At 34.2% G+C, this 11,107-nt stretch overlaps 1 protein-coding gene and 1 long non-coding RNA gene across 2 annotated transcripts; one reads left to right on the top strand and one right to left on the bottom strand.

Moving 5' to 3' along the window:
* Nucleotides 1-3,138: 3,138 nt before the first annotated feature.
* Nucleotides 3,139-7,271, bottom strand: LOC148614842 (uncharacterized). The gene is made up of 3 exons (XM_088589268.1): nt 7,171-7,271; nt 5,487-6,959; nt 3,139-4,411 (listed from the first exon to the last, which is right to left on the bottom strand). Exons 2-3 carry the CDS (start codon nt 6,951-6,953, stop codon nt 3,203-3,205), a joined length of 2,676 nt encoding a protein of 891 aa, XP_088445394.1. The 5' UTR covers nt 6,954-6,959; nt 7,171-7,271; the 3' UTR covers nt 3,139-3,202.
* LOC148614841 (uncharacterized) lies at nt 7,170-11,078 on the top strand. Its single transcript, XR_015923783.1, has 3 exons — nt 7,170-7,283; nt 7,891-7,996; nt 9,098-11,078. It is a non-coding gene; the product is annotated as an uncharacterized LOC148614841 (long non-coding RNA).
* The last annotated feature ends 29 nt before the right edge of the window (nt 11,079-11,107 follow it).

The following is an 11,107-nucleotide window of genomic DNA, read 5'->3' as shown; positions in this document are numbered from 1 at the left end:
TTTTTATTTGTAGATATATAGTCAGCACTTAATGACTTTTACAATGTAACTTCAAGTATCATTACAACAGGATACTTTATTACGAGTCGTTTATAATGTATATGCAAACATGGTATGTATTCAAGAAATTAATTGTCTATTTTTATTTCATTTCTTTTTACTGTTTGCGGTTTCCATACTTATACAAGCGAAAGGACACACCACTACTATGCTAATAGACTGTTATGAACTTCTATGGTGTAGGAAATTAAGATGAACCTTGATTGTTTTTTCTCTAATTAATCTTATTACTTGTTAAGAAACCTTCTTATAAAACTTTATTGACGCAAAAATGTTAATAAACAAAATGTTTTCGGCGTCTGTTATGTCTGTTCGAATGAAGGGTACACGTGTTCTTTTTAATCGGACTACGAATTGAACTTTTATTTCATGTAAAACCATATTTTATGGAATTATAAAGAACTTGCTACAAACTGCATTGTTATCGAATTTCCCATCTTCTTTATGTCTCCCTCTTTATTCTTCTTCCAAGTCTTTTTTGTCGTCCCCTGCTTCTTGTTACTTCTGCTGGTGTCCATTTCAGGGCTGTGATGGACTCATTTCCTTTCTTGGTGACGTGGCCCAGCCATCTAAATTGTCTTTGCTTTCTCACTGGAGAAAATCTTTTTGTCCAATTGTTTAATATAGGCCTTTGTTAGATGTTTTCCAATAGATTATAAATATCTTTCCAAGATATTTTGTATGGAAGCCAGACAGCCTTTGGTTATCCTCTTGTGTTATTCTCCAACATTCTGCACCATACAGCAAAACTGACAGGACATTACTTTGGTATAGCCTGATCTTTGTCTTTTCACTGGTGTTACTAGATCTCTATATTTTATTCAGTTGGCGAAAGGAATTTTTCACTTTTTGTAATCTGTTACTGATATCTTTTAGGAATTATTGGCCTTTTGTAATTTGTTACTGTTATCTTTCTGTTGCATTTGTTTTGCTGATACTTCCCAAGTATGTAAAATTGTTCACTTCTTCTAATTATAAATTATAAATTCTCATGCTTCATCTTTATTTGTGCTGGCGTCGGAACAAACTGCATAGTTTTTGGTATTTGTTATTAATGGTTAGACCCGATCTGTTTGGCATATCTATTCAGGTCATTTGTTTTCTTTTGAAGATGGTCTGCAGTCGACGATAGTAATGCGGTGTCGTCAGCAAAATCTATGTCTTCCAGTATCGATGTTAAAGCCCATCTTATTCCTCTGCGTTTTTCCCGACAGTTCTTTTGATATCCCAGTCAGTTGCAAATAACAATAGAATAGGTGAAAAAAATGCATCCCTGTATTACCCCGCTTATTTTGTTGACAGGCGTTGGGTGGAACGTGTCAAATTTTGTTTTCAAAAACTTTTCGCCTATTTTACATCGCAAATGCCTCATTTCTCAAAATTGAATGTTGGTTTTTGATTAACTGCAACGGTTAAAGAGGAATAAATTACATAGAAAGCATTGAAATTCATTGAAAAAGGGATATAAATTTTGTGCAAATTTGGCTGCTTTCTTCAGGAATGTCAACTTATTTTCTTAGTCGTTTAATCTTTGCACTATTGGTCATATTCCATAGCCAGTTAACGACACCCAGATGGTTTTTTTGCAGACCTATATAGTTTGATACATATGTACATCAGAAACGTAAATCCGCCTGTTTGCCAAAAAATAAGTACAGCGTTGTAATGAAAAAAGGATCTAAAAGTAGGCCACAAGGTCATTTCAGAGTATTCGTCTTCCTTACATTTTCTTTCCTTACAAGTAAAACAATTTTTTTTCTTAATACAAATTACATAGAAAAATCCAAGACTTTCTCCTTGGCGATAATAGTATACAAAATTCCTAACTTTTCAAATGATTGGTATGAATTTCAAAATTTTCATATTTTTTGAATTTTGCATGAGCAAAATCCTTCACACTATAAATATATCTTACATCAAGTCAATATTTGATGATACCGAACTGAGATTCATATGGAACAACCAGTACCAATGAATGAAAAGTGTTAAAAAGTTTGATATGTAGAACAGTAATCAAGGGAACCAATATTATAGCAGTAATTAGAAGTATGCAATCCAGGGACAAAGACTAGACATAGAAAACAGACACACACAACAAAGAACATAAAGTAACTAAAAATATACATACAAAGTAACAAAAGCAAATGAGCAACTCGGACTCCACTGAAAACTGCAAGCAAGGACCAGGTGCACCGGTAGGGCAAGCGTCCTCTGCGTTTTGTAGAAACACTGAAGTCAAGCCCGGGGTAGACGAAAGAGGAAAGGAAAACTATTGGAAATAACAAACTATGATTAGCCACATAATAGAATGATTATATTCAAATTTAAGCAAATGCCTGATGCAACAAAACATTCCATAATCGAACAGAAATAATAAATTGTGGTAAACAGTTGTACTTTTGTACTTATTGATTGTTTGTGACTTGGGTGTTTTTTAACTTTGACGAACACACGGATACCATGATTATAACATACCTTCTGCTATATTCAGACATAAAAACAAGTGACCTTAAGAGGCCTCAGTAATTGCAAACTAGTTATTGGTTGTTATAAGATACTAAAATCAAGGAACGCGTGTACAACACTCTCATTTGTTTGTAGTAGTTATTTATCTATCTCACAAACCGTTTAGAATTTAGAAAAAAAAACTATGGATTTCCATCATTTTTTTTGTACTTTAAGTTGATGAAAGAGTAATCAAGGGAACCAAGGTTATAGCGGTAATCAAAAGAATGCAATCCATGAACAAAGACCAGACATGAAAAACAGACATACACAACAAAGAACACAAGGTAACCAAAACGCTTCATATTTTAGTGAATACAGATATTTGAACTTTACCGATTCCAGTTTTGATATTTCGACTTTTAGAATCAGAATTCAGAATCCCTTAACATTGTATAAAACTGATAAAAACTCCTATAGAATTGACTGCAAAACGATCGAAGCAGTTTAGAATTGACTGCAAAACGATCGAAGCAGTTTCTTAAGGAATGGCCTTGGTTCCAGCAGTGCATCTTCGTCAAATAAACAAAGAAAACATATATACTAGTGTTTACCGTAAAAAAAAAATAAGCATTGGAAAAAAATGTTATTTTTTTTAATTTGATTAAAGACTGAAAGCAATATTTCCATCAGTTATCTAAACTTCGACTTGTTCGACACGTTTGGACAAATCCTTGAAGATGGAAACTATTATCTGACCAGTATCAGTTATCATCCAAGCCTTTCCGTTCTTGTCGATTTCTACAAATTTTACTGTCCCATCATTATGGAAATCTGTTGGTAAGTGCAAGCGAAATATGCCATTTTCGTCAACGACGGCGATGTAGGTCAAGTCTTTTCTTTTCTTGATAGTTCTGTTTGCTTCTTTCCGCTTTATGCGGTCCCTAAAGGTGTTAACAACTACCATGTTGTTACTCAAATCAGTAGCTAAAATTGATGGAATGTGGACTTGCGAAGAAGTATTGCGGTCATACGAAAACCGGAAATTAAAGTTTTTATCTAGGACTACAACCCAATATTCTCCTTTGTGCTGGGTTTTTTCTCCTGCAAGGAAGACGTCTTCATTACCGCTTACAGCAATGTCATAAACATTACAGATTAACCTTTTGCCTTTGTGGTGTACATTTCCACTCTGTACAAGTTTAGACTGTGCGTCGTATTTTTCAATGAAAACACCTTCCCTTTTAATGCAAGCGCATTTCCACGATATCGTACAGCACACAAAAATTGATATTGATAACGTAACAGCATCTATCCGTCTTTTGTTCGAAGTATTGTCAGAAGGGAAGGCCAGAAATGTGTCCGTATTACATCTGTCACTCGTGTCAATCCAAAAATCAAGGATTTCATTATTAAACATAAACAGAAACCTAGATTCGTCGATGGCGTTTAGGAAAGATATAGGAACATCCATTCTGTATGCTCTAAGAACCTTGCCCTTATCTATGTCTACTAACCTCACGTCCTGATTAGAACACACCCATGCTAAAGTCGGATGAAATGGTATTACGGAAAGTCGTGAAATGTTTTCCACATCAAGGCGAAACGAAGCTACACATTCGACATCCGCTTCGGATTTTAGATCAGTTTTCATTTCCATAAACTCTGTGTCTATTGGTTTAATATTTACTCCAGCACTAACAACTACTGAATTGTGGGATAATGCGCCATTTTCGTCAACGGACACGGATGGTAAGACAGCGTTGGTCTCACTTGAAACAGTTGTGATCTCTTCATTGGTTATTCCATCCAGCGTCTCCTCTTCTTCGCTCCTTTCGATTTCTTTTTCGTCTGTTGGCTGATGTTGATTTTCATCTGCAGACCACAAGTTTTCCTCAGACATTGCCTTAAAATACACAAAAAAATTTCGAATCAGCTTTTTGTTGGGTTCTATATTTAAGATTTACGAATCTTGTACAGAATATATCAATGAATACTTCAGTTTCAATATTACGAAACTATTACTTTACTATGAAAATGTTTATGTCGATACACGGTTTATAGAAATGTACTTCAAGTCTAATTAATAAATATTAATGGTCCCACGATTATGTTTTGTGATATAATTAATTTAAGTAAAGGTTACTTCTTACCTCCTACTGTACGTTCTATCCGGTAAAAATGTCACTGATGGAAATAGCATGCAAAAAAACAAAGAAAATTGATTGGTACGACGTAGAAATACAGGTCCTTGAGAAATAGAGATGTAGGAAGGATGTTATCAAGGAGTATCATATTACATGTACTAATGCAGACAGAATAGGGCGTTTGTTGTAACTTGTTAAGTAGTAAGATAATACTTTAACTGCGTCTTTACATGATTTGAGTACTGCGTAGATACATTTTGTCATGGGATAATTTTGTTTTACTCTAGAGAAAACATCAAGTATCAATAAAAATTCTCCAACGTCCAGAACTATTTAAATATTCGAAATGACAAACTCTCAAGATTAGGACTAGTATTTGTATTATTGAATAAGATTGAGTCGTGCGATAGCAAACAGGACAATGATCCCAGTAATGAAACCTTGTAAAACATCATGTTGTTTTCTTTTATGTCTTGTGCATCGCAACTATTAGTCCGCCAAGTACATTCAAAGCACACTGTAAACATATATACAACTTTGTTGTAATCATGGACTGTCGTACATATGAACATAAATTCAAGTTGAAAACGCAATATTTAATTCAATTGACAAATGACTTCGAAATAACGGGCGCAAAAATCAACGAAAACTAATATCCACGAATAGGAAATAGAGTATTTCCTGTCTTGCTACATAATGGAAACAAGGTACTGAAATAAACAAGAATTAGATGATATATAAAATTATAATTAAACATAAATTTATTCAAACATTCTCAGTGATTGGTCGTGTAGAATATTCGAGAACAACAACTCTTCCTGGTTCAGTACATACCCACGCTTTACCATCAGGACCTACAGACAAGGAACGGGACGATCCATGTACACCAAAGTCTGATTTTAAAGTTATCAAGAATTTCCCGTTGGAATCTATGACATCTATAACTCCATAGTATCCAACTAAGATGTTACATTGAGAATCGGTTGCTATATCATACATTCCACATTTTTCTACGTTATACTTCGGGTCAGGTGGATAGGTAAACCTGAATTTAACGTCGGAAGTAAACACCGCAACGTGCACATCATGTCCATGTAAACTGTTTGATCCAACAAGACAAATGTCTCCATTCCTGTTTATTTTCATTGCTGTCACTGACTGCCTAAAACAACTCTTTCTGCCTTTAAGGGCTTTCTTTTCTCTTACATATCGTCCAGCATTGTCGAACCTTGTAATGACAAGTATATCTTTAGTTGTGCAACAACAACAAGTTTCCTTACGAAACATACACGCCAAAACATATCCACAATTTGATACTGCGTAGCATTCTACCAACCGACCGAATGTTCTATCCTCATTCTTTTTCTTACTATCAATAATAATGAATGGTTGAATGTCTACAACACAATCACCTTCGATAGTCATTTTTTCAAGCGACCTATCGACAAAGGTATCAACAAGAACAATACTTTCATCGACAGCATAGAGCTGGAGCCCAACAATTGAAGGTGCAAGATACGACTTAAGAACTTCTCCGCTTTCTAGGTCAACAAGATTAAATCTTTTGCAGCCATATATCCATGCCTTTGTATTGGAAATAGGTGATACCCCAATTAGATCGCCAGTTCCAAGATTAACTACTCCCAATACTTTTACTCCGCGATCAAAAGAAGGGTTGGGTAATGCATCGTAAACATTGTCATGACATTTTTCCTCTTCAGTGGAATTTACAAAAACATCCAGTCTTTGGTTTGCCAACAAAATACGTTCTAAGTTACCATTCGCCAGCTCGGAATCAGCGTCATTGCCCTGGGGCAACTTTGCAATATTACGACCCTGGTCTGTATTTGATACATCAGCCACAACAGTTTGAGTCGCCAAGGGGTTATACATAACGTCATTGTCCTGACGGGTAATAGCTTTGCCATTCCTCACGTCCTCGAATGATACGGATGACTCATCCGTATTTCTGGTTTCTGGTTGCATAATTGTTTTATCACTCGACTTTTTATTATCTTCTATATAAACTAGGGATGGTCCACTAGGAGCGGTATTATCTTGAAACATAATAGATGGACTATCTGGAATACTAATTGCTGCAGACATCAACCCAACCGACGAAACCAGTTCATGTACGGGTGCTTTGGGAAGCTTTATCGTCACATCTTGGTCAAATCTCATCTCGAGGAACTTTGGTTCTTGTGCTCGTGGACTACGAACAGGCTCTTCGTTATGTCCATTGAATGAATTTAAAACTGCATCTTCTGGGTCTCCGAGTATCTCTTTCTCGTTAGAACTCATGATGACCTGAGAAAGAAAAAAATCGTTATTACAAATAATTTAAATATTTATGGAAAATATTTATTTGACGAAATACCTATGTTAAGGGATTTTCTATCTTTGTTTGCACAAAGATAAAATCCGACCAGTTACAGGAAAGATGATAAATGTGTAATGTTTCAATATGACCCTGATTCCAATGCTAGTGAACCCAAACTGTGTTACCTAGACAACTTACCAGTTCAAATGTGTTATTCTTTCAGCATATAAATCAGCATCGTCATTTCTATCACGGTAAAGAAAACGTTAAAATACAAGTAACGGATATTGGTACTACACGGCGGATGTAAGGTGACAATAGCTATTTTGAAGACTTGCGTATTTATATACATTAAGGTCATAAATACTATAGCTTTGCAAGTTTGAACTATTTTCTTATGAATTTAATTGCAGCATTAAATGTTCCTCTACAAAAAGCAATTTTAAGTTAAAACCGGTTATTCTACGTCTATTCGATTAGAGAAACGCATGTAAACTATAGTTGCTGCGGTCGGTTCAACGAAAAATATGATGAATATTCTGATAATCATAACAGATAAGTTCACATATTTGAAATCATTATTTATAAAAAAAAATATAGATTGATTTTCGAAGAGTAATCAAGGGAACCAAGATTCTAGAGGAAATCAAAGAATGTAATGCAGGGTCAAAGACCAGACACGGAAAACAGACAAACACAGCAAAGAACATAAAGTAACCAAAATAACACAAAGGAACAAAAGCAAATGAGCAACTCGGACACCACTAAAAACTGGGAGCCGGTGTGCACCGGTTGCATAAGTATCCTGTGCTTTTCTAGAAACACCCGAAGAGTTGCTCATAAAAAGTCAAGTCCGGGGTGGACAAAAGAGGACAGGAAAGTTATGACACATTGAACAAATCAGTTTTCATTGTGCAGATGGATACACCGTAAAGCTCCATGAATTCATGATGACGACCATAAAATTTCTGTAGTGATGACTTCAATCGTGTAGCAACATAATCCTGTTCCAGAAGCCTATATGGTAAGAAGTCTAGCGTGATACAAAAACTCTGCGTAGTTACTGTAAGTTCTGGCATAATGTATAGGTTGTGATATGAAAACTCCATACGCAGGTGCTGAAGGCATGTTGCCACAGATGAAAGGAAAGTTGACAATTCTGAATGAAAAGTCATCACGTTTGTTGTAAAGTTTGGTCAATGGTTTTCTTTTACCATCGATCTCTAAGTATAGGAGGTAGACGTAATCAAAATTCATTATTTCTGATATGCACATTTAGACGAAAACTATATGTACAATTTTGTATAAATTAAACTATTTTGAAAGGTGTCATAGATTTAACTGGGACTGTGTAAGATGCATTGGCTCAGGCACGGGGTGTTTGAGTTATTTGCAAAACTGTGTATTGACAGCTTTTAAATTATTAGAAACAGCGACCACGTATTTTATGGATTAAAAAATCCGAAGTCATTTTGTGCATGATACCATAATAACCAATCAAATCTACTTTTATTGAATAATGTTCGTGTTTCTGAGAAGATTTTTGAAAGACTTAGAAATACATGTGACATAAAACAAACGGCAAAATCGTCCAAAAAAGGCATGACTCCATCATTGGTAAACAAATTTTCACCAAAATTTGACCACAGATTGATCTCATCGTGCTGAACAACTTGACCAGATCAGATTTTGGTTAAACCTAACGATTGTGGAGATATATTTAAAAAACTGCTGTCTAACCCCTATGTTTTATTTTTAGTAACAACATTAATGTTTTTTTATGGATTAAAAAATCCAAAGAGTCATTTTTTGCAGAATACCCTAAGGAATTATCATGTTTAGTTTCATCCAAATCCATTTAGTAGTTTCAGAAAAGAAGATGTTTAAAGAAATGTTAAGGATAAAGCCAAATAATGGTAATAGCTCACATGGCCTCAAACCAGGTGAGCTATTAAAAACGAAATATATAATAATAAAAAAAATGTTTGGTTCTATCAATTGGAGTTGTAAGAATGCAATGCTATGACATACTACAGTCAAGACTTACGAAATTGTATTGAACTTTTATCTCAAATGTTTGAATAGTTTTTATAACACAGTAATACATTCTTTTGTTATTTGACAGAGATGACCCACTTTATATAGCAGGAAAAAGAGGCTGACAAGTTCTGGAAATATTACATGGCAGCATAGGCTCTATAAGAGAACTACCGTTCATTGACATTACCAATAAACTCAGAGTTAATAATTGCGGTCACAGAAGGACAGGTGTATTTTATATCTTTACATGAATAGTGTTGGTTATGTATTTTATGTCAATAAGGTGATTATTCTCTATGACAACTTCTTGAAATTTTACTAAACCATTTTTAAAAAAAAAAAACTGCCATACAAGTTTGTTTTCCAAAAAAATATATATATTTCAGTGATAACGTAATAAGTCACACATTAAAGGGTTACAACTAAATTGTTGAACTAATAGGCAAACTCTAGGCAATAGTCAAAAGGAATAGTAACAGAAGGAAAGTCTGTATGGTAAATGGCAATATGAAGGCAAAAAATGGAAAGTTGGAAACAATGGCAATGGTCATGACTTGTTACAGACATTTTGGATGGAATGGTGAGTTATCGTGGTTAAACCTATTTCCAGTGCAACCTCTTTCCGATGAAATCACAAATTTGAATTTTTTTGTTACTTAGAACAGGGGCCTGCAGGTGTGGATCACGTAATCAAAATCAGGTCAAGAGGTGTTTACAAACATATGCAAATAAGCTCAACATTTCATATATAGTATATTATTCATTTTATGATTTACTGTACACTCTAAAAATCTGTGTATAAATTCAAAAATCAGATTCGTATTTTTAATATTGATTTTCAACCTACAATTATATTAAAGAACCTTAGTGAGTCGTGGATACTCAAGTAAATTTATTTGTAAGAGAAATACATGTAGAAGGACCCCGATAAAAAAAAAAGAATAAGAATGTTTTTTAGACTTTAGACCTTTATCTTCTAACTAAATTCTATTACTCAGAATGGTAGTTTCAAACTCCAGACCGTGATTTCTTTGAGTTTCAGAAAATCCAAAGAAAATATCATTGTAGCTGAACAAAACATACACTTGACCTGTAACTTATCATGGTGAACTTATATACCAAAAATCATGTCATAATCTGCAAGTGTTTAGAAAAAAAGTCTGAAAAATGGTTATTTCTGTGAATTTAACTAAGTTCAAGGCTCATAATTTCATTAAAAATCATCAGAGTGGAACAAACTACAAGCTTGTCCTGTAACTTATCATGGCGAATTTGAATACTAAAAATCATGTCAACATCTGCAGAAATTTAGAAAAAAAGTCCAGACAACTGTCATTTCTGTGAATTTTGCAAAGTTGAAGGCCCGTAATTTCGATAAAAATTATCAGAGCAGAATGAAAATTAAACTTGACCTGTAACTTATCATGGTGAATTTATATACCAAAAATCATGTCAATATCTTCAAGCGTTTAGAAAAAAATTTGGAAAACGTTTTTTTTTCTGTGAATTTTGCTAAGTTCAAGGCCTGTAATTTCGGTAAAAATCATCAGAGCAGAATGAAACGTACACTTGACCTGTAACTTATCATGGTGAACTTATATACCAAAAATCATGTCAATATCTGCAAGCCATAAGAAAAAATGTCCAGAAAACTGAAGACGGACTGACAGACGGATGGGTAAAAAACATTATACCCTTCTTAACTTCATTGCATGGGGTATAATAAACAGAACAGATTAATTGTCTGCAATGAAGGAGACATTTTTCACTAAAACCAGATAATAATCTAATGCATGCATGACCAAGAACTTCAGCTATGCACTGTAAATAGGTTAGAAAATAAATAATAATGGCAGCCCAAAACACTTGTCATTCATTCATTCCCTAAGTAGGTCAGCATTTGACATTTAATAGAAGAACATCTAAGCTCTGTGTATAGAAATGAAATATATCCATCAATTGTTGTTTTGAATCAGAGGCTTAATATTTTGACCACCGGAGTGGATTAACCTACTGTAATCAACTAATGTGGCAGTAAATTCAAAACTACAGCAAACAGACTTAACTTGTGCTAAGCAAATTAAAGTTACAAATG

This window comes from Perna viridis, chromosome 6 (assembly GCF_037379345.1).
Source record: "Perna viridis isolate PV_CMFRI_1.1 ecotype Kerala chromosome 6, ASM3737934v1, whole genome shotgun sequence".
Classification (NCBI taxonomy): domain Eukaryota; kingdom Metazoa; phylum Mollusca; class Bivalvia; order Mytilida; family Mytilidae; genus Perna; species Perna viridis.
This window is presented reverse-complemented; position numbering and strand designations above follow the sequence as displayed.

Excerpts from the sequence above, each read along its gene's own strand:
- LOC148614842 (XM_088589268.1), bottom strand. The coding sequence starts at position 6,953 with ATGAGTTCTAACGAGAAAGAGATACTCGGAGACCCAGAAGATGCAGTT. Across the intron at positions 4,412-5,486 it reads GTCCTGATGGTAAAGCGTGG|GCAATGTCTGAGGAAAACTT; the intron begins GTATGTACTGAA and ends GTGTATTTTAAG.